Source organism: Mesocricetus auratus, unplaced genomic scaffold (genome assembly GCF_017639785.1).
Source record: "Mesocricetus auratus isolate SY011 unplaced genomic scaffold, BCM_Maur_2.0 Super-Scaffold_100042, whole genome shotgun sequence".
Lineage (NCBI taxonomy): Eukaryota > Metazoa > Chordata > Mammalia > Rodentia > Cricetidae > Mesocricetus > Mesocricetus auratus.
In genome coordinates this window covers 5,724,893-5,752,863 of record NW_024429219.1, presented here as the reverse complement: position 1 = coordinate 5,752,863, position 27,971 = coordinate 5,724,893, and the positions used below count along the sequence as shown (strand labels likewise).

At 46.7% G+C, this 27,971-nt stretch overlaps 1 protein-coding gene and 1 long non-coding RNA gene across 7 annotated transcripts in view; one reads left to right on the top strand and one right to left on the bottom strand.

Annotated features, from left to right (window-relative positions):
- The window catches only part of Rere (arginine-glutamic acid dipeptide repeats), a 321,115-nt gene that overhangs the window by 255,540 nt on the left and 37,604 nt on the right, over positions 1-27,971 (top strand). For all 6 annotated transcript variants that reach the window (XM_040734896.1, XM_040734893.1, XM_040734892.1 and 3 more), the window contains one exon: positions 17,823-17,903. In XM_040734896.1, coding sequence (XP_040590830.1) covers positions 17,823-17,903 — 81 coding nt within the window. The remainder of the gene's footprint in view (positions 1-17,822; positions 17,904-27,971) is intronic.
- LOC121135754 lies at positions 14-18,130 on the bottom strand. The gene is made up of 3 exons (XR_005872868.1): positions 17,285-18,130; positions 16,427-16,620; positions 14-713 (listed from the first exon to the last, which is right to left on the bottom strand). It is a non-coding gene; the product is annotated as an uncharacterized LOC121135754 (long non-coding RNA).

The following is a 27,971-nucleotide window of genomic DNA, read 5'->3' as shown; positions in this document are numbered from 1 at the left end:
CTCTGTCTCACTGAAACAGCCTCCATAGGGTATGACTTCTTAAGATTTATTTATTACATATACAGTGTTCTGCCTACATGCCAGAAGAGGACACCAGATTGAATTATAGATGGTTGTGAGCCACTATGTGGTTGCTGGGAATCGAACTCATGACCTCTGGAAGAGCAGTCAGTGCTCTTAACCTCTGAGCCATCTCTCCAGCCCCGGGTGTGACTTCTTAAAGAGTTATTTTCTCTGTAAGGACAAAAAGCAGAAGTGAAATAGCCCTGACTTCTGGTAGAGTCAGAGCCTTGGACAAGTGTACTTCAGATTAGTGCAGACACTCCCTCTAAGAAGGAAGTCTATTAATTCAGCAGTTAGACTCCTTCTAGGTGTCCAGGGACTGCTAACAGGAAATGACATTGAAGAGACAATTGTTAAATGGCTGTCAGTACAGAGGTTTCTTCCAGACACAACGTCAACAGAAGGAGGCGATACCCTTAGAAGTCGGAATGTGGGATGTCCTTGGAGGCCAGCACAGAGAAGGCTGTGACGCTGGAGCAGCAAGCTCGGTAGCCCTCACTGCTTCTGTGAGGTTGAAGCTAGAGTCTGATGAATCTGGTTGACGTGGACACTGCTTGGTACTCCAGAGAATTTCTGTGTTCCCCTTCAATAGATGCGAAGTAAAACAAAACAAAGGAAAATTTCCCCTCCTGTCAGGCATGGTGGCACTCCTATAATCTCAGCATAGAGGAAAACACAGTCAGCCCTTTCTGAGACTCAGGCCAGCATGGGCTACATACTGAGAGGTTCTATCTCAGAAAGAAAAACAACACCAAAGCTGCCTTCATGAATCATCTAAACAATGCTACCTAAAACCACACACTTCCTCCCAAGGTTAAACTGGCATGCTGTTTTAGTCTCTCATGCAGCCCAGGCTGGCCTTGAACATGCTATGGAGCCAAGGAGACTTTAAACCTCTCTTTCTCTCCTTTGCTACCTCCTCAGTTTACCCAGTACTTCCTGTGTGCTAGACAGCAGCCGTGCACTCCCTGAGCCACGCCACTAGACACTGGCATACAGTTCTTGTTGGTTTTTCATCGTGAGATGTAATTTCACATATGGAGATGTTGACATTTAAAGTAAAATGGGGGTCTGGAGAAATGGCTTAGTGGCTAAGAGCATTTGCTGCTCTTACATGTAGAGGAAATATAACAATACACGGCGTATGGATGTTGTTGGTTATTTATTGTGGGAAATTACTTACGTGAGAAACTGAAAACCCAGGTTAGTCTGTGCAGTCTTTGGAGACCTGACCAGAACCCCCAAAAGGAGTGAGTGCCCCTCTTCTCAGCACTCTATCCCACATGCCCTTACGCACCTGTGGCCACGCCCAGAAAGGGCATGGTCAGCACCATAGGTACCTAGATCTCTCCCTACACTTACAGATGACCTAGATTTGGTTTCTAGCAACCACATGGTGGCTCACAACCATCTATAATGAGATTGGGTACCCTCTTCTGGCCTGCAAGCAAATATGCAGGCAGAACACTGCATACATGATAAGTAAATCTGTGTGTGTGTGTGTGTGTGTGTGTGTGTGTGTGTGTGTGTGTGTGTGTGTGTGTGTCAGAACTTGGGGGTGGTGGTGGTACACGCCTTTGATCCCAGCACTTGAGATGCAGTGGTAGGTAGAAGAAGTGGATCCAGAGTCTGAGGCTAGCCTGGCCTGCAGATAGAGTTCCAGGATAGCCAGGACTACAAGAGAAACCCTGTCCCAAAAGTAAAAATTAAATAAAAAGAGAGGAGAAAAGATAAAGACGGCCTTTCTGATGCTTGAATGATAGGAAGGTCGAGGGTCTGTTAAGTGAATTCCCTTAGAACTGTTCGAATCCAGCTGGGCGTTGGTGGCACATGCCTTTAATCCCAGCACGTGGGAGGCAGAGGCAGGCGGATCTCTGTGAGTTTGAGGCCAGCCTGGTCTACAGAGTGAGTTCCAGGACAGCATCCAAAACAATACAGAGAAACCCTGTCTCGAAGAAAAAAGAAAAGAAAAAGAAAAAACAAAAAAACTGTTCGAATCACCAGTGTTGTGCACCGTGATAGTCTTGGGGGCCTGATAAGATGGGGCTAGATGTGGACTAGAGAGGACTGTTGTGGGAACCCCAAGCCTGAAGTTACTGACATGACCAAAGGGTTGTGAGATGATAAAACCCTTCCTGCCCTTGTCTTCTGGAGCCCGTGCTGTGAGCTCCAGGAAAACATGCACTGTAACCCCTCTCCCCCCATAGCAGACCCTCTGCTAGATCTGCTATGTGTTAACATAGCACATACCTCACTCCAGCACACCATATAAAATGTTTAGGTTGGGGCTGGAGAGATGGCTCAGGGATAAGAACGGGCTGCTCTCACAGAGGACCTGACTTCAGTTCCCAGTATCCACACTGTTGCTTACAAAAAGACCTAGGGTATATGACACCCATTTTTTTTGGCCTCAGGGACTATACACATGCAGTGCACATACATACTTGCAGGCAAGCACTTAGGTACATAAAAATAAGTTTTAACAATGTTCTAGTGATGGAGTGTTATTATCACTGGGTCCCTTTGAAGTCCCATGTATTTTAGGCAGCCATAAACTGTTTTTAGAAGGGTAGGCTTGGCCAGAATGCCAAGTATCTATGGCATAAAACAGATTAAGAATTATCCTTCTTCCAGATACCACCAATAGTTTCCAGAACATCTAAGATGTCAGGTTCAGAGCAGTGGCTTCATGGCAGGACACTGCATACAAGTGATACTTGTCATAGCTGCTAGCACAGCATGCTGGCTTAGGACACAGGCTCTAGGCGGTCCAGATACTTCCACAGACTCTCGTATCTCGGACTGGTCATATCTGGCATTATCCTAAGAATACTATAGTCAAGCATTTGGGAATCCACTTGGAACCACTGGCTTGGCTTCTAGGAGGTCCTTGATCTCTGAAGAACTCTGCCAGAGAGAGGAAATGCATTGTCTATAGGCCCCAGTTAACAGTTGAGGAGTTTCTTGTTTTCTATGAGGCAGTTGTGCCTGCAGCTTTGTTGTCTGGTGTGTTTCTTTAACATCCTAACAGTCATTATTTTCCTTCTGGTGCTTTCTTGGGCAGCTGATTTCCTCTGAGCAGCGGGTCCCCTGACTTGAAACGACAAAGCTGCATTTAGATCAGGGTTCTCACATGCCGCCGACTTTATCTCATTTACAGTATCACATTTCTGTTGCCACACACTGTGTGATCTGGGCCTCCCCACAGCATTTTAACAATTGGTAATTGGGCAGGAAGTGTGTTTTTATTACAGTGGCCTTTTGATTTTGATTTTACAGTCATGTCGTGTTTAACAGAGAGCAGAGGTGGGCAAGTGGTGCTCTGAAACACATTTTTGACAGAGAGAAGTCTGTTGTTTCAGCCACTTGGCTATCTGTCAGCTCTTCTCAGACTTCCCCCTTGTGCTGGTTGCCTGGCAACCTGGGGCTGGAGCAATCAAACCGTGGCCAGTGCTTTTCCAAGCCCAGATTGGGAAATGATTTATTGGTGGAACTGTAAGCACCGTAAACCAAGCCTTAGAAATGGATCCCTCTCTCTCTTCTCTCTCTCCTCCCTCCCTCCCTCCCTCCCTCCCTCCCTCCCAGTTTATAGTTACATTGAGGAAAGATAAAGAAGATAAGTGAAGGATTTTTATCGCTGTCTCATGCACACACAGAATAAAATTAGGACCTCCACATATTTTTATTCTTTGTGTTATTGGAACTTTTCTTTTTTGAGACAGGGTCTCACCATGTAGCCCTAGCTGGCCTATGTACACCAAGATCTGCCTGCCCCTTCTCCCGATAGCTGGGATTAATGGCTTTGCCACCATGCCTTGCTAGAAACACTCAAAAAAAAAATTTAAGCTAATCTTTTCTGTGGTAAGTGAGACACTCAAGACACCATCTTAGTGAGAAACTCAGGCCCAGCTAGGGAAATGTTAGTGACTTGCCAGAGGTCAACAGTGGGACCTTGATAGAATCAGGCCTGGAACTAGGGCCCAGCCTTTACTTAAAAAAAAAAAAAAGTACATTCTTGATTTAATGAAGCATAAAATGTTGATTGCACTTCTTTTTTAAAACAAGCTTTTAAAAAGTCGTAATTGGATGTGTGGGAGATGTCTATACTTTCTCCTTGATTTTTGCTATAAAGCTAACTCTAATCCCTGTAAAATAGTCTCCTTTTAAAACATGTTTCAAGGGCTGGAGAGATGGCTCAGAGGTTAAGAGCACTGACTGCTCTTCCAGGGGTCCTGAGTTCAATTCCCAGCAACCACTTGGTGGCTCACAACCATCTATGATGAGATCTGGTGCCCTCTTCTGGTCTGCAGGCTTACATGCAGGTGGAACACTGTATTCATAATAAATAAATCTTTTAAAAAAAACAATGTTTCAAGAGACAAAGATTCTGGCTTTGTTAACAGGTATGGTGGGTCTCTGCCATGTGTGTACACACGTGTATCTATGCCCATTATAGAAGACAGAGCTGTTCGTTTGTTAATTCTAAACTCTCCGCTTCTGCCTTGCTGCCTTCTCCTCCCACCCCGTGTGGCTTCCACTTTGCATTTTTGTTGTGGCCTTCCAGGCTAGCCTTGAACTCACTGTTGTCACGTTTCCATTGTAAGGTGATGGGGTAATTGGTGCACCATCGCTCCTGACTTAATCACAACCTCCTAACTAAAAATTACTCTAGCAAGAATGAAACTAAACTCCACAGCTCTTTTTGTGGTTCCTCTTTCATGTCTCTAATAACAAGCACAGTGAAAAACACATTGTTTCCGGTGCATTCTGCCTCGGATGGGGCGGGGCAGAAGATTCTCAGCCCAGTGTGTCCAGCTCTGTATTCAAGTGCACTACTAGTGTGTCCAGCTGTGTATTCTAGTGCAATACTAGTGTGTCCAGCTGTGTATTCTAGTGCACTACTAGTCTGTCCAGCTGTGTATTCATGTGCACTATTAGTGTGTCCAGCTGTGTATTCTAGTGCACTATTAGTGTGTCCAGATATGTATTCACATGCACTATTAGTGTGTTTATGGTCCTTATAAATAGATAGAGCTAATCTGTTTGTGTATGTAATTTACACAAAGCTGTGTTCGTGCTCCCTCAATACCAATGTTCTCAGCAGAAGTAAGGTGTCATGGGAGCACTGTTGTTCTAAATAAAACCCAGCAGAGAGAACAGCCTTGTGATTGGCTTATAGCAGCTTCCTGTCTAGGAGCTTCCTCTAGGAGCTTGTCTGACTGTGATGCCATCTTTAATGGTGGACAGGAGACAGTGACCACTGGTTGATGACTGAGGTCTGGCTTTGGTGGAAGGACTTCTTAACTCCACTGGGCTGTGTTTCCTAAAATGACACTGATTTTCCTTCCCTTTGGGCTCTTGGTCTTTTTTTGTTCTTTCTTTTTCTTTTTTGAGTAACCCTGGCTGGCCTGGAATGTACTATATACATTAGACAAGACTGGCCTTGAACTCACAGAGATCATCCTGCCTTTGCCTCTCACATTCTGGGGCTAACGGTGTAAGCCACCATACCCAGCTGATTTTCCTCCCTTGACATCTTAGCTGAACTGTGTCCACCGAGGAGTCCAGGCTCATATCACATGAAGGAAAAACACAGTCTCCACACCTCTCCCTTACCAGGAACGGAAATGAACCTGTGGTGCCTTTTCCTGATTCAGGAAGTTGAGAGTAGTCATAACAGTTTAAGATGTGGCTTATTTAATTTGAAACCACAGGTCTGTGTGAATATGGGTTATCATTGCCTACAGGTATGCCAGTATAGTTATTTACCTCTATAAAGGTGATCATTTGGTGCTGTGGGTAGCTAGTTATTTGCCAGTTACTGGTAGGTACATATGTAAATATAAAACATAGGTTAACAATATATAAGTAGTACATGTTCATATGTAATATAAATGCATTCATATTTATATAAATATATAACTATAATGTACAGCTTATAGATACTTATTTTTGAGACATAGCCTCCAGTAGCTCAGGTTGTTCTTGAATTTGCTATGTAGCTGTGGTTACTCAGCAACTTCTGACCCTCCAGCCTTTACCGCCCCAGTGTTGGCATGTTTTGCTGCCCCTGATGGGCAGTGAACCCAAGCCCCATTTTTTTTATTTTATTTTTGTTGTTGTTGTCGTTTTTACAAGTTTTACAAAGGGCTTCCTCACTGAAAATGCCTTCTTTTCTTTGCATTTTAACAGAAAATCCACATTTCCTTTTTGTCTCCCCCACTCCCTTGCTCGGTGCTGAAATCAACTTTGTTATTGAGAGCCGAGCATTTAACAGCAGGGGTCTGTACCACTTTCCAGAGCATTTTATGGAGACTCTTGGATGATGTCACAGGGAGAGAATGGCTGTTTGGGTTCTGTTATTAGTGCCAGGTTATTTTTAATTTGAGTGTGGCTGTGTAGCCAATAATTGGCAAGATGCATTTGGCCAGCTGAGTCTGCACCTGTTGGTCCTCTGTTTCCCGAGCCTCTCCCTTGACCGGGCCAGTGCACTGAAGCATGCCTGCTGTCTCACAGTGGCAGGGCTTGAAGTAACGAGAGGACTTTGGTGTGCTCAGCACAGTTTATCTGACTCGAGCCATAGGAGGGCTATGCTGCTACTTCAGCCGTATTCCCACTGGGTGTGTGGTCTTTGAGTGGAAATAATAGTAATTTTCATTTGCTAGCAGAAGCAACCTGGCAAAGGGGTGGTTAACACACAAAGATACTCAAATAGAACATTGTTTACTTCCTGCATCGTGAGTGAATATCTGGTAGGGTGGGTATGGCTTGGAGAAGATAAGGCATCCCTGGTGCTGTTAGTTGTATTTGGAAACTTAGCAGTGGAGGCCTATCAGGAGATGGAGTCAGTTGGAAGGATGGAGGCCACCTACAGGTTAATCATGTAATCAGTCAGCGGGTAATTGAGGACTACCTGCCCCATGTCATCAGCTCTGGGGCTGTAACACCCGATGCAGCCCCGTCCTCTTCAGCTCACAGGATAGCATGTGTCAGGGTCACCTGATGTCTAGAACTGGGTGTTGTTATAGCAGAGCATGCGCACTGTCCCAAGAGCAGTTTGCTTCTTATTTACACATGTACTTGACTGACGTTAGGATTGAAGGGTTTGCTTTGTTTTCTTTGTTTTTGTCTTGAGATGGGGTCTCCTGTTCTATACTGGCTTGTCTCAAACTCATCCTGTAACTGAGGCTGGCTTTGAACTTCTGCCTCTATCTCCTAGTGCTAGGATTACAGGTGTGCACTGCCAGGTCTAGCTGAGGTTAAGCTTACATAAGAAATCTACATAAGAGATCAAATGACTCCTAACACAAATGAACAAAAACAACCAGAAAACAGCATTAGGTATAGATTCTCCCTCACAGTTTCTATGGAGGAAGAATTCAAGAGTGGTTCTGCTGATGTGAGATTTGGTAAGACGCAGTCACATGGTCTGTGGGTTTGGAACCCTTCAAAGCCCCTTCACTTCCAGACCGGAAAATCACAGCTGGAGCTGCTGAGGTAAATTTGTCTGTCCTGCCTGATGCTTCCGGAGTGGCTGAACATTTTTTTGGGGGGGGGGAGGGGGTTCAAGACAGGTTTTCTCTGTGTAGCCCTAACGGTCTTTGGACTCATTCTGTAGACCAAGTGCTGGAATTAAAGGCGAGAACCGTCACCACTCGCAAACAGTGTCTGAACTTTGATTACTGTTGGCATTAGTTACTTTTCTGTCACTGTGGTAAATACCACAACCGAACACAACTTAGGGGAGAGAAGAGAGGTCATAGGTGTCAGAGAGCATGGCAGTAGGCAGCTAGAGTAGGAAGCTGAGAATCACATCTTAACTGTGACCAGAGAACTGGAGATGCGGCCGGGCTCTGTTCCCTAAAGGCTCCTTAACCTTCCCAGCACACCAACCAGGGGACAAACGTGCAAACATAGACTATAGGAGATATTTTTCATTCAAACACCGTATCATTGGCATTACCTTTATTTATTTAGTCCCAGTACTCAAAGCAGAGGCAGGTGGATCCTTGAGTTTGAGGCCAGCCTGGTCTTACAGAGCAAGTTCCAGGACAGCCAGAACTACACAGAGAAACCGTGCTTCAACAAATAAATAAACAAAAATGTATTGATTTAAGGCATGTTCTCTATCTCAGCCATAGCTGACAGCAGTAGGGACTCAGGGAGCTAAGAGCCTCCCCGCTAGTTTGCTAACAGAGAAAGAAGTTTGGAAGTCCCAGGGGTTAACATGACAAGCTGTAGGGGGGATCTCCAAGAATATAGAACTAGCCCTGTGCCAGGTCTGACTGGGTGTGTGTGAGAGCAAGACCATTAGGTGGAACAGGACAGCCTGGGGTCCTGAGAACAGCCATGGGCTTTCAAGGCTGTGTGTATATCTATGCTGTGGCTTATACCCTACCTACTTGCAGGGTGTCTACTCATGAACTCCACAACCGAGGTACAACTCTTGGGGTAAAGGGTGTGATGGCTGTGCAGAGGCTCTTGAGGTCCATGCAAGGAGTCAGCCCAGAAAAACGTGGAGGGTGTGTGGTGGCTAATGTCTAGGGAGCGTGCTGTTCACAAAAGGGAGTCTGCAGCGGGAGTGGAGCAGAGAGTTCTAGGACAAATGAGCACACAAAGCGCTCCTGCCATGTCCTGTTGTTTACTGGGCCAGGGACACCATCTGGATAACTATATTGTGGCTGCCTGTGTTGCTGCCACTGCCATCATGCTTCTCACTGAGACCTGGAGGAACCGTACAGACTCAGGGAACTTGGAGTCAGCTCTCTGGGCTCAGGACTAGTCTGCTTTGAGCATGTGACTTAAGACCCTCCCAGTGTTGTGTCCACACTGATGGTCATGTCCTTAGCCCATAGCCTCGCATCACGACATGAGACTGGACAGTGCTGCTTTGAAATTTGTGCTTTCAAGTCTGACTCAGGGGGAACATATCACATTTGGAGAGAGGGGTCTGGGACAGATCTTGGAGAGGACTGGGGTCTGTTCCCAGGACCTACATGAAGGCTCAGCCTGCTGTAACTTCAGTTTCAGGGTATCTGATGCCCTCTTCTGAGTTCTTCTGACACATACACAGAAAATAAAGTAACCTACAAAACTGAAAATGTGTTATTAGATACTTAGAAACATTTATTTGCAGGTGGGTTTAATCTTTCTGAAAAAGTCATTTGCTTGTTTTCTTTTATATGGAACTTCTTATATTTCAACAAATAAAAGGGACCACTCCTTGCTCCTTTAAAGTTCTTCAGAGTTTCTGGGACTTTGCCATCTTGCAATAGAGTGTGGACGTAAAAAAATTAAAATAAATTAGAGATTTGATATAGCCAATTAAAAATAGTATTTGTTTATTTGGAGTTTTTTTACATAGGGTCTTACTGTGGATGACCTGGAACTGACTATGTAGACCAGGCTGACCTCAGACTCGTAAAAACCTGACTGTTTCTGCCTCCTAAAACGTTGGGGTTAAAGTTGTGTGCCACCATGCCCATCCCAAAAGGGTAGTACTTTTTATTGCTATTCAGTTTTATACGCTGAAACTGTAAGTCAGTTAAACTTTTAAACTGGATTGGAATAACACTAGCCATTATGGAGTACTTAAACTGGAAACCAAGACCAGGAGCCGTGGTCCCTGCCTGGGCACATTGCAGTGCTGTTTTGCCAAAATGGTGTCTCAGCAGGACACCTTTCATGAGTGTGTGAGTGCTTCAAAGCAAAAGGAAATGACACACCTTACACAGAATGAACGGCAGAGGCTGTGTCTTAGATTTGGGGTGGGTGATGTTAATTGGTTACCGGGACTGTATGCTGCACTGGCACAGGTTGCCACCCAGTGGGCTCAGTCAGAGCAGCTGCAGTATGGGTACCAGGCATGATGCCGCACACTGTTTAGAAAGGTGTCGGCACTCGTTCCTTACCCAGGACCCCTCTCTCATTAGCTGCATTTGGGACGCTTATTCTCCTGCCTTTCTGCTTTTCAAAGAAGAGTGGTTTTCTTACTGCCTGGCTGATGGGCTCACACTTTCGTGTCCTCTTTGGGGTTGGTTGGGAAGGTGACTGCGGATTGCTTACTTGTAGATCTGCCTGCTTGTCAGCCCCTGAGAACCAGTGCACTATTAACACAAAGTTGTGTGCAGCAAACAGGGCCGAGCAGAGTCCCTGTCACAGTGGGACTCATCTTAATGCCTGCAGTGTTCCCTACACTGTTACGTAAGGAGACCAAGTAGAGAAGCCACGGCGAGTCTCTGACTGTGTGTGATCCACGAGTTAAAATTCACCAGAGGGAGTTCATTGTGAAAGCTCTCAGCCAGTGCCTCATGCAGAGGTCTCAGACGGGATGCTCCTCTCTTGTGCTGTCTTCTCCTGCAGACGGAAGGCTTTGGAGGGAGCCATGTGTGCACGAGACCTAGAGGGTTAGGCTCACCTGGCCCTCCGCAGGTCTTACTCTTGGGGCTGCTGTCCAACTAGTGCTCACAGTGCTTTATTATTATTATTACTATTACTGTTATTATTATGTTTTAATTGCAGGGGTTAGAATTTTTTGGAAGTGGCTGAGACAAGAATAAGCAGTGAGGATACCCTTTACTTGCCTGTTTATAGATAAGTTTTGAATACTGAAAGGGGCAGCAACCATCACTGATCTGCACGTTGCTTTTAATGTCTGCACCCCATGTATGTTTATGTATGTATGTTATGTATGTTTATGTGTGTCACCTTTGCCCCTCCCACCATGAATTAAGGATTTGGTGCCATTGGATATCATCTGATTTCCTCCTCTCTGAAATGGAAGCCCCGCCTCCCAAGGCACCTGTGATGATTGAGGAAGGTCCTGCCCATAGAGCCTGAGGCGGTGCCACACAAGGCAGTGTGCAGCCGGTTTATTGCTGTCAGGTATACTTGTTGGTCAGTAGAACCAACGGTGAGGCGTCCTGTCCAGGCCCAGCCAGCTGTCTCTCAAGGTGGACAGGACAGGAGGGCACAGTGGCTGGCTTGTAGGCCATTTCTGTACTCCCAGCTCACAGACAGGTTTGCCCAAGCACACAAGGACCCTCTGAACACATTAACCTGTAGGGAGATTAATGGTACTGCATTTCAGCCTTGTGCTTTTCGTTTCTGTAAGTATCTCCACCTCGGGAATGGCTGTGACTAAACAGCCATGTCAGAACTCTGTGAAACACAACGGTAGGCAGTCTTAGGGCCTCTTGAATATTCTCTCCTTTCAACCCCTTTCCACCTGAGAAGGTTTTAGATAGCCTTGGGTAGATGGGTATATAAAATAGATGTCTAAATCAAACGTACACTGACAATAAATCACAAAGAAATGTATTTGAAGTGATCTGGTATGCATCTCATTTTACTGTTTGTTAGCAGTGAAAACATTTGCGTGTTAGTGATGTGGGTGTGCTTGTTTGACATAAAAGAAATCTTGCTGGAATAATAATGCAGGATGTTGAGCATCTTTGGGGTTTTTCAGAATTATTCAATATTTAGGTTTTATAGCATCAATGTTCACATGAAAATATAGCACAAATGGCAGAAGTATGATTAAGGCCTTTTCATAAATGGCTGGAAATTCTTTTCTAATCCCATTCCAGGACTGGACAATTTCTATGAAATTCAAAAGCAATCTTTATTTAAAATGTTTTTCTTCTGCACTGTTAATGTGTGTGTGTCAGTCATCTGAGTTGGGGCATGCACATGCTGTAGGGCTCATGTGAAGACGGGAGGACAGCATGCAGGAGTTCTCTCTGCCGCTAGGATCCTAGAGATGGAACTCAGGTTGTCAGGCTTCCTGCAAGCCCCATGACATGCTAAGCCACTTTGCCAGCCACCAAAATGTCACATTTTAAAGATTTGGTTTTTTTTTTTAATTTATTTTTTTTTTTCGAGACAGGGTTTCTCTGTATTGTTTTGGAGGCTGTCCTGGAACTTACTCTGTAGACCAGGCTGGCCTAGAACTCACAGAAATCCACCTGCCTCTGCCTCCCAAGTGCTGGGATTAAAGGCATGCGCCACCAACGCCCGGCTTTGGTTTTATTTTTATTTGTGTGTGTGTGTGTGTGTGTGTGTGTGTGTGTGTGTGTGTGCACGTTTGCACATGTGTCTGTATGAGGGAATGCCTCATATCTAAAGGTACCTGTGGAGGCCAGCAGACCATGCTGGGTCCCCTAGAGCTGGGTTATAGGTGGTTGTGAGCTGCTGGGTTTGGGTGCTGGGAAACAAACTGGGGTCCTCTGGAAGAGCAACAAAAGCTCTTAACTTCAAACAGCACTTTTTTAAAAAAGGCATTCTCAACACTACATAATCCAAAGAGACTGATTAGATACTTAAACAATGAGGAAAATATTAAAAGTCTTTGTTTTCCATAATTAAACTATTGTTTCCATAAGAGCAGAAAACTTCGTAAGTACAGTAACAACAACCCTGCCCTTCATCTCAAATCTGAAGCAAGGTGTTTGATGTAGCATTCATTAGCCTTGTGTGGTGTGATGGCATGCACAGTATACATAACATGTGCTCAGCAGGCTGTAGTGAATGGGTGATTGCTGACAGAAACTTGACTGTGTTTGAGTTTTTCATTAATTTCTAACTGTAGTGTGTTCAGAAACCTTTTCCTGATGGCCAGATTTTTCACATTGTGTTTTAACTTCATGGCCTCAATTACTGTCCACTTACACACACACACACGCACAATGGAAGTTGGGCAGAGCCCCAGCTTCAATGGTACTGAGTACTTTTAAAAAAAGTGTTTTTTTAGATTTCATTTGAATGAGTGTTTTGCCTATGTGTTGTAAGTCCACCATGTGTGTGCCTGGTGGTCTTGCAGTCAGAAGAGGGTGTCAGTTCCCCTGGAACTGGAGTTACAGAGTTGTGAGCCTCCATGTGGGTGCTGGGAATCAAACCATCTGTAAAAGCAACAACTGCTCTTAACCACTGAGCCAGCTCTCCAGCCCCTATTACATTTTCTAAATCTAGGCATTAAGTTTTCCCTCTTAGGAACTTGGGTGAAAACCCTGCATTAAACTCATGAACTGAGTTGAGGCATCAAGAATGTTGTCCTTGCCATGGATAAGTTCTGTTTGGGCTTCACCTGGCTGTGAGGATGCAGAAATAGCCACACACTCAGGTTACTTGGAGGAGAAAAATGCCAACGAAACAAGTGCCAGCTTCCCGAGAGCCTCAGCACCCACATACAAGTGGGGTGATGGCAAGCTCCGGAGCAGACAGCAGGGCTGCTTAGCACTGGCATGTGACCCCACTGGTCCCACAGTGGAAATGCACGCATCTTCTTTCTCTGTTGCCTTTGGCAGTCTGGCATTCTAATATTTATGCCATCAGGGACAGAGAAATGATACACAGGGTCTTGGAAGGAACAGACCATGGCCATGAACTTAGTGACTTAGCATTCCTCTCTGTGGTAATTGTTAATTTACTGTTGGAAACATGAAGGTCTTCACATGGAGGGGTGTGCAGAGGGAATGGTGTTCACAGCCTTTTTAGAAGGCAGTCTCACACACTGAGGGCCAGTTAATGTGTGTTCTGAGGGCTTGGCTCTGTTTCCATTTTAGAGGCCACTCTGCATTTCTGGTAAACCACAGGTGAAGTCGTCCTGAGAGGCAGTTGTTTGGCTGGTTTTGAGGCCTGTGGCTTTCCATAGAGAAACAACAGCACAGGCCACATGAAGCTTTTACTTCCTCTTTTTTTTTTTAAAGTGGGGCCAAGGGCACTTTGTACTGGTCATGCATAGACAGCAGTGATTGGCTTCATTCACCATCAGATGTCAGGTTCATATTTCTGGAAGTGTGGCCAGTTTGAGATGTCTGTAAGACAGTCTGATAACAGAGTGTTCTCAGTGGCGGGGTTAAGATCAAGATCACGGGAGTCTTGGTGAGCAGAAAGCCCAGAACTTTGGAAACATCTTTAAAGGCTAAGAAAAGAATTGGGCCAGGTGATCCAGGAAAACCAGGAGGCCCAGAGGTCAGATCTGCTCTCAGAGCTCAGGCTGGGCCTGCCTTCCTGTGGTGGTTCTTTTTGTTTTGTTTTTGTTTTTTGTCTGTGGTGGTTCTTGCTTGTTTGCTGTGAGGTGTTGGGTTTTTGGTTGTTTTTTTGTTTTGTTTTTTGTTCATTTTCCCCCCTTTGCTTTACTTTTTAATGCAGGGTCTGATATAGCCGGGGCAGACTCAGGCTATGTACAGAAGAATGTGAATGCCTTATCCTCCTGCCTCCATCTCCCAAGTGCTGGATTTCTAGACAAGCCCCACATTGCCTGGCTGTGGACCCTTCTCCATTTCTTAGTCTATTTCCAGCCCCACCTTGTCTCATAGTTGACTTCAGAAACTTGGAGGATACCAGCTGGCCCAGCACCTAGGGAGGGAAGTGGCGTGGGAGAGGATCGCTGCCTTCCCAGGGTGTATAGGCCAAGTCAGTGACATCTCCTGCAGATGAGTGAGTGGGAGGGGGCTGGCCACAGGACTTCACTCTGGGAGCAGGAGGGATTCTAGTCTGTATTTGAAATGAACCTTGAAAACAGGCTGGCACCCTTAGACATCTGCATGGAAAGGGGTGGGGGCTTGAAGTCAGGGCTGAGGCGAGTGAGCACTGCCCTGCAAATGTTTTTGTTTGGTTTGGTTTTTTGAGACAGGGTTTCTCTGTATTGTTTTGGAGGCTGTCCTGGAACTAGCTCTTGTAGACCAGGCTGGCCTCAAACTCACAGAGATCTGCCTGCCTCTGCCTCCCCAGTGCTGGGATTAAAGGTGTGTGCCCAGCCTGCCCTGAAAATGTTAAAGTTGTTCTTAGGCACTGCCTAGGGAAGGATGGAACTTTTTTGTTGTTTTGTGTTTTTGAGGCAGGGTCTCATGCTGTTTTCTAATCTGCTGTACAGTTGAGAATAACCTTAAATTTCTGACTTCCATCTTCCTAGCACTAGGATTACAAGTATGTACTTAAAATCTGTAGTTTTGAAAAATTCCTTGGTGGAGGCTTGTAACAGGCTCTTTGGTGAGCTAACTCCCTGGAGAGAGTGCTCAAGGTGGGGCCTGGACCTGAGCTGGGTAGGTTGGGAGGAAGGAAGGGCTGAGCAGCCCCTGTCAGGAGAACTGAAGAACTGGTGTGAAGTGAGCTAGAAAGTGTGGTTTTAGGATAGACACCAGGACAGACAGAATTTCATGGATATGTCAGGGAACATACGGGTTTGTGAGGCTGGGTGACCTTGGTCTGTTTCTTAACCCTCTGTGCCTCAGCTTCCTTGTCTGTAAAATGGGAGTAATGGCAGAACTTGCTTATGTTGGGGATGATGAGGTGGATACTTAATAACTACTGTTGGTTTGAATGGTATTTCTCACCCTCCTGTCACATTACCCAGATGTTGCAGAGCCAGCCTCTTCCTTCTCTTCTGGTGAATGTGTTGTGTGTTGCTGGGTACCAATCCAATCCTATATCTTTTTTTTTTTTTTTTTTTTTTTGGTTTTTCGAGACAGGGTTTCTCTGTATTGTTTTGGAGGCTGTCCTGGAACTCACTCTGTAGACCAGGCTGGCCTCAAACTCACAGAGATCCTCCTGCCTCTGCCTCCCGAGTGCTGGGATTAAAGGCGTGTGCCACCAACGCCCGGCTCCAATCCTATATCTTATCCCACAGTCTGGCATTCCACCCCTAAACTGTCTCCCACAGCCCATTTCCTCTTCTCAGAGCCCCCTCCAGCCCTGCAAATGCTGCCCCTTCCCTTGGTAACCTGTGAAGATGCTCTGTACTGCCAAAGGCCGTACCAGTCATTCATGAGTGGAGCTTCCTTGGTGCGCAGGTGAGACGCCCCTTGCTTCTTTATGCTTGGTCAGGACCTACCTCGGAGTGTTCTGGAATGACGCTCCATGCACTTACCTTACCTGCTGAAAGCCAGCCATAGTTTAATACATGTCCTGGCACGGTTTTTCAAAGTCCCTCCCAGTGTTAGGTGTTCAGTAAATTATTAAAGTGAGTTCACTGCCTCATTTCCTACCAGTGCAGTGTGCCTGCCTCTGCTCTGTTCCTGGTCCATACTGGAGCTTTCCCCAGGGAAAGCTCCTCCTTCAACCATCCCCCCCCCCCCCACCACCACCGGTGTGCCAAAGGCCTCAGCTCCTCAGAGCTCTCTGCAGCCTGAATCCTTACTCTCTTTTTCAGGCAGTCCCTTTTCTGCATACTTGTCCTTGCAGCTTCCAGAATGTTCCTATGTCCTTTTGGTCAACTTCAAGTCCAGCTGGAGCCCACCTGGCAGGCTTATGCTCTTCCTTGTGACTTCCCCTAAGTCAAGCCATGCAAGCTTCCTCCTCCTAGCTCCGCCCACCACCCTTTGTTCCTCTGCCGCTTCCTTAGAGGCCGGAGAGTCATCTGTACCTGTTTGCTTCTTTGGGCTGACTGAAACTCCTTGAGGGCAGAGCTCTTGTTCTAGTTCTGGCGGAGATGCTGTGTGCAGCTTCGGATGCCTGTTGCTTGTCTGGCTGGTGCAGAAGTCAAGTACCAGGAAGTCGCTCTTCGTACCAGAGGAGTGTGTGCTGCTTTCTTGTGCCTCACAGATTGTTCCCACTGAACTGTATCAATTACATTGGAAATTGACAGTGATGAGTCATATCCTAGCAAAGGGAGACATCGGAACTCGCAGAGCCTGCAGGACTAGAGTAGGAGGTTGCAGATGGGTCTCGCAGGCCAGGTCTGGCCCTTCCCAGCGTTTGTCCCGCGGGTCTCTAGCACCCGGAGCGGGAGGCCCCTCTTCCCGGTGGGCAGGTGATTTATTGACTGGGGCGCTTCCTTGGTGATCACTTGTGAAGTGCAGGCTGATACCCGTGCCTGGCAGGAGCGAACACCTCAGCCGCGGGCCGGAGTGGCCACTGGGGTGGGCACTGGTACTGGTGCGGGTTTTGTTGCCTCGCAGTGGGCGTGCGACCTGGCCCGCGTGGGGAGCAAGTTTCGCTGCCGTGGTGCCCCGCCCGCAGGGAGGACCCCTGAAGGCCGCGGCTGGAGCTCAGCCGCCTGCGGGGCCGGGCTGGGCGGAGCCGAGCGGGCCACGGCGGCGATCCAGGCCGCTTTTTGCAGCTGCCCGCCGCCGGGCTCGCTGCGCTCCAGCCTCCTCCCCCGGCGCCCTCCGCTCCCCGCGCCCCGCGCCCCGCGCGGCCCCGCCGCGGTCACACGCTGAGCAGCCCGCGGCCGCCTGGCCCTGCGCTTTGTGGAGCCCGGGGACGGGCGCGGCCTCCTTACCTGTGGCTACGGGTTGCGCTTGGATCAGAGGTGGGGGCAGCTCATGGAGCTGAACGAAGTGAAAGTCTGCGGGCCGGGCGGACCCGGGGCTCGACCCTAGAGGCTCTCGGCTACAGGGCTGCGGGCTTCGGGTGGGCTTTTGTGGTCAGGGAAGGGGACGAGGGCCGGAGCTGCCCGAGACACTTCTGAGAAGGCAGATGCTTCCGCGGGTGGAAAGCGGCTGTGCTGGTTTTTGCAACGCGGGCTGTTTGTTGTTTGCACCTCCATGCAGCCCACGGTGTCAGGAGGCCGCCCTAGCTCCGCTTGCCTTTCCCGAAATACGCGGCGCAGCACGGCTTGTGGTTCCCCGCAGGCCGGGGGCTGCCCTGCCCTGCCCAGCAGGTCCCAGCTGTGCCGCCGAAAGCCTCCAGCCTGGCTAATATTCCCGAGCTCAGAGTTTTCTGCGGTTGCTATTCTGCTGATTGCAGATATCTTTGCTTTGCTGACATCCTGTTTTGGTTTTGGTTTTTACGTCTCACTTGTTTCTTTTTTATCACAGAAACGCTTCGTTAAGGGGCTCCGGCAGTACGGCAAGAACTTCTTCAGAATCAGAAAGGAGCTGCTTCCCAATAAGGAAACCGTGAGTACAATCGGACTTTATGTAACTTGGCTTTTTTCCTCTTTGGTCTGCTCATGCTGCTTCTCCACATCTGAGCTTAGGAAATGGTTCCTTTAACCCCGCGCTGTGCCTGAGCAGGCTGGCCTCAGATTCCGTGCTGCTTCCTCGACTCCTTCAGCTGGTGGTTTTCAGATGGCAGACTGACATACTGTGCTTATCCTCCTGAAGAACGCGTTGTAACTGGAAGAACAGAGTTAGCTGGGGGAAGGGACCGCTGGAGAGTCACATCTAATTTTAAATCCAGTGGCTGGAACAGGAAACGGTATTTTATCGCTAGTTTGGATTTGGTAATTATCAAAAGACATCGACCAAACGAAAGGATAGAATTGAGAGGTTTTTGGAATTCTACTGGGATTGTCTTTCCCCCACCTCCTTAATTTGTTTCTTTGTTTTAGAAAAATACTTTTAAATCTTTGCTATCCTAGCTTTAAATGTTTGCACTTTGTGCTGAAAACGGTTTTTATTAGTTGCTTAATGGGAGCTTAAAAAAAATGCCTTTGCTGTTTCAAAAGCTGAGAGTCAAATGCTTCTGATGAACTTGTACTGAAGAGTTTCCTAAAGGCCAGCTGTAAGGCCCAGGCTCTGTACCTGCAATTCCTGCCTCCTGGAAGGTGAGGGAGGACCACCCACCTCACCCGGCTGGTGGCTTCAGGCTTGACCTAGTAACCGGAAGTACCTCCGACCTGGGAGGGGGAGGGTCATGATTGATACTTAATCTGGCCACACTTGGGCTCTGGAAAGGAGAGGGGTGAATCCATTAGGATAGTGGGTGGTAGGGTTTTGTTAGTTGGATATTTTATTTTCTGTTGGTGCTTACTGATTTCCTCTTTTAAAAATGAAGTTTTTCTGGGCACGTAATGTAGAGTACATGTAGGATCCTGATAACTGTTAACAGGAAGAAAGGTTCTGAGGTTCCAAGTGCATCCCAGGAAACTGACGACTCCAGTCAGTGGGTAACTAAATTAAAACTGAGTCATGATTGAGCATGTAAATGTGCTGAGATGGGCCACCAGAGTACCTTTGAAAAACCCACACTGTGGGCAGGTATGATTTTAATGTATTTCATGTGGAAATGATCTGCATTTCTCACTCTTTGCAGAAGAGGTTCTGAAAAGATTTTGCCAATGAAGAGCAGCAAGGATGTAGAAATAAATCCTCCTTAAGTTTTCTAGGGATTTCATTTTTTTCTGAATTTATTGCATAGTTTAAAAAAATTAAAGTAGCCTGACTCAAATGTAGCAGTTTTGCTTGGGACAAGAGTTAGAAAGTAGATGCGTCCAAAGCTGACAGACAGCCCAGTGTTAACCTGACAGCTCAGGCCTTTTTAGTTACAGGTGCTGGAAAACTGGGCCTTCAGCTATTATCTCAACTTTTATCTGTCCCTTTTATCTGCTGAAGGTTGCAAAGCATAAAGATCTGATAAAAGAAATCTTGACAGGCATTTTATCTAGATGCTTTGGGGAAAAAAAAAGTAGTACACTCTAGAATTAACCCAACACCTTGCAAAGGGGTGGGAGTTGGTGCTGGGGTCATCTCAGGGTCTTGTGTTTGCTAGGCAACACTGAAAACACCAGACAGTTTTACTCAGTTTCACCTCCTCAGCTGAAACAGACCTGGCTGACCTTTAACCTTGTGCTGTGCTGCTCACCTGTCTTCCTAGTTAGAAAGTGGGATTCTCCTAGTCTGACCTGCTCTCTTCTTGGTTGCCCTTATCAAAAGGCTGATTCAGTGATGGCTTCTCCCCTCAGGCTGCTCTGGTGGGCCAGCCTCGTGAGGAGACTTTTCTGGTCATCATTCCGGAAGCATTTTCCTTCTCTGTCTGTTATTTATGGCTGTGCCTTCTCTACACTGTTTCCTCCTGGCTTCTCCAGAGGACAGCAGACTCGCTCTGCAGCCTTGGAGGACCCCTGCAAGTATCCTTGGGTCCCACTTTTCATCTGATTGCATGGGAGGAGTTTGGTAGTGGGGCAGATCTGTGATTGTTCTAATCAGTGGGGCGAGGCTTGTCTTGTATTTTCCTTAGCTATTGACCTAGCTGGGCTAATCATTACAGCCAGTGAGAGGGGAGGGCAAAGGTCACATTTCATTTTTGCTGCAGAAGATGAGGAATTTCGAAGGTGCCAGTATTCCAGAACTTTCTTGATAAAAATCTATGGTTATGAACCTTTTTATAGAAAATTCTTATAATCTAGATGCTTTCCCACATCTTTCTTCTCATGGGTTATTAACTTGTTTCTTTGCTATTCTCAGATGACTTGAAACATCAGAAGGGCGGGCATTAGCATCCAAGAAACATGACAGACTGGGCTTTGAAGCCGGTCAGCAGACCTGTGTTGTGTTTCTGGCCTTGTCAGTGACCAGAGCACCCAATCCCTCCCAACAGTGTTTCCTACCTTAGCCTAGTACCTTGGGAAGTTCAGGTCCTGTCTTGACAACTCACTGGAAAGTTACTGTTTCTGAATAGTGTTTCTTTGCATGATACAGATGCTCTCAGCCTTTAAAAAAAGGTGGGTGAAGCCAGGCGTTGGTGGCGCACACCTTTAATCCCAGCACTCGAGAGGCAGAGGCAGGAGGATCTCTGTGAGTTCGAGGCCAGCTTGGTCTACAAAGCAAGTTCCAGGACAGCCTCCAAAACAATACAGAGAAACCCCGTCTCGAAAAACCAAAAAAAAGAAAGTGGGTGGGTGGCCTAGGAGAGCCCAGGTAGATGGCTCAGTGGTCAAGAGGACTTGCTTCCCAGCACCCACATCAGGTGGCTTCTTATAATTATTACACTTTTTTATTTTTCAAGACAGGGTTTCTCTGTATAACTGCCCTGGCTGACCTGGAACTCGCTCTGTAGACCAGGCTGGCCTCAAACTCACAGAGATCCGCCTGCCTCTGCCTCCCAAGTGCTGGGACTAAAGGTGTGCCAGACTCACATCAGGCCTCTAACCACCCCCTATGATTCAAGCTCAGGAGGTCCAGCACCCTTTCTAGGCATCTGTGAGCACACATGGGCATACAGAGATTAAACATAGAATGAATGGATTTTTAACTTTTTAAAATTTATTTTATGTGTATGGATGTTTTGTCTGCAGAGGTAAGAAGAGGGTGTAAGTGGATCCTCTGAAACTGGAGTTACAGACAGTTGCAGATGACTGTGAGTCACAATATGGGTGCTGGGAATTGGACCTGTCCTCTGGAAGAGAGCCAGTGCTCTTAACCACTGAGCCAGCTCTCTCACCCCATGTTTATATTTTGGTTTTTCAGAACAGGGTTTCTCTGTGTAGCTATGGCTGTCCTGCAACTCGATCTTGTAGATCAGGCTGGCCTCGAACTCACAGAGATCCACCTGCCTCTGCCTCCCAATTGCTGGGATTAAAGGCATGCATCACCACCAGCTGTATTTTTTTAAGGTTATTTTATTTTGTATGCATGAGCGTTTTGCATGAATGTATGTCTGCAGTGCATGGATGCCTAGAACCTGCAGAGGTCAGAAGAGGACATTGGATCACCTAGAACTAGAATTACAGACAGCTGTGAGCCACCACCCTGTTCTCAGCAAAAGTAGCAAGTGCCCTTAATCTCACCACTTCTCCAGGTCCATAAAGTAAAAATAATGTTGTTTGTTTCTGTTTTTGAGACAGGGTTTCTCTGAGTAACAGTGCTGGCTGTCCTGGAATTCACGGTGTAGACCAGACTGACTTCAAACTCACAGAGATGCTCCTGCCTCTGCCTCCTGAGTTCTGAGATTAAAGGCGTGTGCCATCACCACCTGGCAACGAAAACAATTTAAAAAGAAATCTTTAAAGCTGGTGGTGGTGCACTCCTTTATTCCCAGTACTGGAAAGGAGAGGCGGGCAGATCTCTGTAGGCTACAGGCATGTTATTGAGCCTTCTGCCTTTTGATTCCTGTGAGATGGGCGTGATAACTCCAAAGACTTAGAACATGCATGAGTATTTAAATGCGATGGTGTCTATTAAGGGTATATAAAAATGATTTAGCTGGGCAGTGGTGGCTCACACCTTTAATCCCAGCATTCGAGAGGCAGAGACAGGCGGATCTCTGTGAGTTCGAGACCAGCCTGGTCTACAAGAGCTAGTTCCAGGACAGCCTCCAAAGCCACAGAGAAACCCTGTCTCGAAAAACCTGAGAGAGAGAGGGAGGGAGGGAGGGAGGGAGGGAGGGAGGGAGGGAGGGAGGGAGGGAGGGAGGGAGGGGAGGGAGAGGGAGAGGAGAGGAGAGGAGAGGAGAGGAGAGGAGAGGAGAGGAGAGGAGAGAGAGAGAGAGAGAATATAAAAATGATTTCTTAATCTGTTACCCTCTGTTGAAAAACGAGTCTCTGTGTGCATGGGCATGCTTGCTAGGAGTCAAACCCCAGACCTGGACATACTAGACAAGACAAGTGCCTACCTCTAAACTCTGTGCTTTTGAGTGCCTGGGGGTTCTGTTCTGGAGCTGTTTCACCAGTCACCTGTCCTTTCATTTGAGTTACTCAGGAAGGGTGGAGAGGAGTTCCTGGGTGGGAACAGATCTCTTTACCTTTGGAGTTTTCCTCCCATTCTTTATAGGCCTTGTTGTCAGAAGAGCGTGCCTGTGGCATGGACAGCAGCAGCTTTTCTGGCACTCAGTTTCTGGTGCTTATTATACAGGCACTAGGTCTGGCTTTCCTCTGAATGCTGCTGCCCTCCAACATGGGAATAGTGGCTGTGATTACGGAAAACCAACTGTTTATAGAGGATTAGTTGAATGGGTATTGCATGTCAACTTCCTGGCACCCAAAAGAATAACCACAAGGCAGATCTTTTTAGCTGCGCAGATACCAAGTTCTTCCTTGTTCCCCATTTGCCTTTCTTTAATATACATATAAAACATATGATTAGTCGATAAAATAACCAGGAATGGGCACAGCATCTCACATTGACTGTCACTGCCCAGTGATGTTTCAACTGTTTCCACTGAATTTTAGGGTGTTAGTGCATCAGTATAAACACCGTCAAGTGTTCTACACTTCTGAGAAGACAGGGCCACTCTCTCTGTGTCACATGGGGTCTCATTCCAGGATGGTAGGAAGTTGCCATCCTTCAAACCAGGCCTCTCAATTCTGTAAGTGCTCTAACTCTGCTATTGGTAGCTGAATTACAGACCTTTGGCCTTTGATGGTAAAATAATAGCTGGAAAATAAATAGGCCTATAGACTCAAATCCTGACCACCCACAGGGAACCCATCTTATAATACACATTCCAGTGTGACTTGTTTTTTCACATACATTGCATTTCTTACAAAAATCTCGAGATGGTTATTCAGGGTATGATGATGTGTGTCTCTCTTCAAGCTGCAAACATGGCTGTTTTATTGGATGCAAGATTGGCGCCCAGGTGGTTGTCCTTTGAAGGCTTTGTATACAGCTCTGCCTGCTGCTGCCAGCAGTGGAGTGTGGGAAGGAGCGCCCTCACCAGCCTGGAACAGTAGCTCCTGTCTCAGCTGCAGTGCAGATGGACAAGAAGACAGTTTGGTCTGGCCCAGCTCTATAGGGAAGAGGCACCCTAGGGAAGCAGCCTGTGGAAAGAGGGAAGGTGTGGAGTGCTTGTTTTGTGTGCCTTTCTCGGCATCTCTAGTCTTAGTTTGGGCAGCCACCCCAGTGAAGATTAAACTAGCGTTATTTGTAAGAGCAGGTGGTAGCGTGCACATGTTACCATGGTGGACCTCGTTTTCACTCCCCTCTTTCAATGAGAAACATTGTATCATGAGTGAAGACAAAGAAGAGACAATTGTAAAAAACGGCACCATTAGGGATGAGTTTACACACGGAAGGTTGTGTGAGCTGATGCCAGGGACCTGGGCCAAAAATAGAGCTCACAGACTTCGGGTTGCCCAGTGAAGGGACAGCTAGTTTTTATTAACCTTGTGGGGTGAGATGAAAAGTTTCTAATTTTCCAGGTAGCATGACAGTCAGCAATGTTTCTAGGGGCAAATTCTCCTGACTGCGGAACTGCTCAGGGAGTTGTCATCAGGCAGAATGACCTCTATCAGCATGTGTTCCCAAATGGGAGAATGCAGAACCAAAGTTCTGTTAACATCAAGAGGTTAAGAATTACTATAGTGTTCTGATTATAACCTTCGGTAAACAATTGTAGTGCTTACTCTCACATAAAAAAGTATGGGCTTCCTGATTGGGTTGATACCTAGAACAGGTAACTGTGTTGCAGCCACAGAACAACACTTGGGAAACTCTCTGGTTTTCACTGTCACTCTGGTGTGTACTGTACCGTCTTAGCTGCTATGGAAAGTGCAGGCTCTAGGGCCTGCTTAGCCCAGATGGGTGTTTGGTTGCTAAAATGGGAATTTGGGTAATCAAGTGTTTGATAAAGTTTAAGAACTACTTATTTAAGCCTCAATGCTAAGCCTCCAAGGTATATTTATTCTTTCTAACACTTATTTTACTGACTGTATGTGAATGTTTTGTCTGCATGCATATCTGTGCCCTGTGTGCGTGCAGTGCTGGTAGAGGCCAGGAGAAGGAATCTTCTGGAACTGGAGTTACATGTGGTTGTAAGCTGCCATGCGGGTAACACACACACACACACACACACACACACACACACACACACACACACAACTAAATATGAAAAGAAAAAGAAACATTTTAAAAATCTTTCCCTCTAAGGTAGTGGTGATGCACACCTTTAATCTCAGAACTCAGGAGGCAGAGGCAGGAGGATCTCCATGAGTTCAAGGACAGCCAGGGCTACACAGAAAACGCCTGTCTCGAAAAACAGCTAAAACAAAACAAAACATAACTCACCCTTCAGGTATTGCTTTCTCTCACTGGCGCCCCTAACATAGGAAGAACCACGAGTGCTCTTGAGGATTGGTGAACTGGGGAGGTGACGTGTCTGCCATTTAGGAAGGGGCCAAGCTGTTCTCCGAATGGCTCCTCTCCAAGGTGCTCACTGCGGCTTCCCAGCTGAGACTCTGCCTTTCTGAGGCAGGTGTACCGTGGTGCTGAGGGCTTTCCAATACAGTGTAGCCCAGGCCTGACTCTGACTGTGATTTTAGGATTTTGTTTTTGTTTGGATAACTCAGGTTTTTGCTTTATAGCACAGAGGGCCTTGAACTAGAGACCCTCTTGCTTTAGCTTCCGGAGTACTGGGATCGCAGGTGTAGGGCACCATGCCAACAGGCACTATTTTAACTATGGTGCTCTAAGGGCATGGCTGGTTCCCGTGTGTGTGATTTTCATGGAGGAAACCTTGTGCCAGTGTTGGAAAGAAAAGACAATTTTCAGAGCAGAGGCCTTGGACCTTTGCTCTTTACAGTGTTGTGCCCTTGTCCTGTCTGTATATATTCAAAGTGACAGAAGTGACACAAGAGTGCTCTAGTGCACTGCTTGCAGAAACTGCATTTGTGATAGGCTTAAAAACGTGTGTGTGTGTGTGTGTGTGTGTGTGTGTGTGTGTGTGTGTGATTAAGCACATGCCATGATGTGTGTGAAGCTCAGAGGACTATTTTAGTAGAGGGTTCTTTCCTTCCACCCTCTGGGGTCTGGGAGTCAAGCTCAGACTGCCAGTCTTGGCAAGAAGTGCTTTATCCACTGAGCCTTCTCAATGACCCTGCTTCGAACTTTATAAGGTGCCAAGAGTTCAAATGCTGCCTGCAATGATCTCTCATTCCTATTGTTGTAGAGTATAGTTAAAATTGTAATCCTTAGATAATTGGCTCTTCTGTTTGTTTTTGAGACAAGGTTTCTCTGTGAACTGAATCTGGCTGTTCTGGAACTTACTCTATAGACCAGGCTGGGCTTGAATTCACAGAGATCTGCCTGCCTCTGCCTCCCGAGTGCTGGGATTTTAAAAATGTGCATTACGCCGGGCGGTGGTGGCGCACGCCTTTAATCCCAGCACTTGGGAGGCAGAGGCAGGCAGATCTCTGTGAGTTCGAGGCCGGGCTGGACCGATAGTCTCCGAAACAATACAGAGAAACCCTGTCTCGTAAAAACCCAAAAAAAAAAAAAAGTGCATTATCACCCTTATCGGTTCATTTTAATCTTACTCTAAGTTATACCCATAAGTGACACTTAGGAAATTACAATAACAGGAGAAGTAAGGATAAGATACTAGACTTATGTGGAAAAATCATCCCTAGCCCCAAAGTAAAACAGCTTCTGTTCATGTCATCTGAAACCATCGTGCTGTGTGACTAGAAAAAAAATGAATAGGGCAGACCTTTTCTCTGGGATGATTGAGTTTTTAAAGGAGTGTGTGTGGGTGTACACATACCGCACCATGCCATGGCAGTCCGAAAACAACTTGGATGCCTGACCTAAGGTCTTTTTGTGCTCTGTAAACCAGGCTAACCAACCTTTGAACTAACCAGGATTCTCCTGTCTTGCCTCTCTAGTAAGGATATGCTGGGACAGCACACTGCTCTATATGGATGGTATTAGGGGACAGTCACTTTACCCGCTGAGCCATCTCCCCAGCCGATAGACATGGACCTAGCCACCGAGCTGCACTCTGGCCCTAGGGCGTTGTGTCTCAGTTACAACTGCCCTGTTGTGTCCTTTCCTGATTTTCTTTGATTTTGGAAATGTGATTGTCGTGTTGCTGTCCCCAGTTCATCTGAACTGAGGATTTGGACGTTGAGACTTATGCCCCACTACTGCTGGCTAAGCTAGGAGTTCAGGCAGCTTTGGTTCAGTTCAAGGCTGTGCTATGTGAGCGGGAGATGAGGGTGAGCCTGCCTTCCCAGAGCTGGTGCTGAGGGCCGGCTGTACTTGGTGCTTCTTGAAAACACCCGTGCTGTTAACTTGCTGGAACCACAGGCTCTGGGGCCTTGCAAGTCCTTTCTTATCTAGTCCACCTGTCCAGCAGAAGTGTGTCCTTTGATTTTTTTATTTTAAGGGTTTTAATGAAATGTATAGTCTTAAAACTTGCCGGGTGGTGGTGCACATCTTTAATCTCAGCACTCAGGAGGCAGACAGGCAGGTCTCTTTGAGTTCAAAGCCAGCCTGATCTACCAAGTGAGTTCCAGGACAGCCAGGCTTATTCCTCTTAATGGATTTCCGTTACATATACACGTATGGCTTTGTATACAATGCATATTTTTATAGAAAGAGTGTGGCAATCTGTCAGTAGCCTTGTGCAACTGCATGTTTAGCTGCTGGTTTTAAGTTCATGGCAAACCTAGATGCCCAGGGCCTTCCTCTGTGTGGAGTGGACAGAGTACCTTTAGCTCACATGTCCACAGCAGCAAGACTAAGACCTAGGCTCACTGTGCACAGAGGCTCTGTGTTCTAGATTGTAGGATTGGAAACCATAGTTTATTTTTCTCAGTAGGTATAGTAGGCATTGATTTATTCTACAGCTAAAGACAATAAGATACTGTCTTTAGAATAAACCAATAGCTTGTGAGCAAAGAGCATGTGTGTGTGCATACTCGTGCAAGCTGCGCACGCTCCTGTGAGCTGTGCACGTGGAGGTGTGGGGCTCTCTGCTTCCTGGCCGTGATGGTTTCCTTCTCTCCATCTCAGTGACTCACTGTCACATGCTATTTCATTGTCTTGAAGACAGGCTCTGGAATTTTTTATCCTCTGTTTTTGCTGTGTGAGTGGAAAACCACTGAAGTTGTTCTGAACAATATTTAAATGAAGACTTTCTTCAGGGACTCTTTAGTTATCTATTTTTGACTTTTTCAGTTATCTCTTCCTGTATGCAAGGTTTGGATTGCAAGGTTAAGAATTGGTGACTGCCTAGAACAAACATAGACCTAGTTGCCTTGGTGACTATTGATGGTACATGCCTCCCAAGATCAGAATTTGGTTTTGTTTTGGAAATGTGCTAGTGAGGTGGTGCATTCATTGAGCAGATCGATTTGTTGGTCTAGCTGCCTGAGAGCTAAGATGACCGAGACTCAAGAAGCCTCGGCATCTCAGGTGTCTGTCCCTAACACCTCCTGTGCTCAGACTGCTCCATCTGTTGGTCTTGAACTTGCTCAGACTGACCTAAGGAACGGGGAAGGGGGGTCCCCCGCTTCAGAGGGCAGC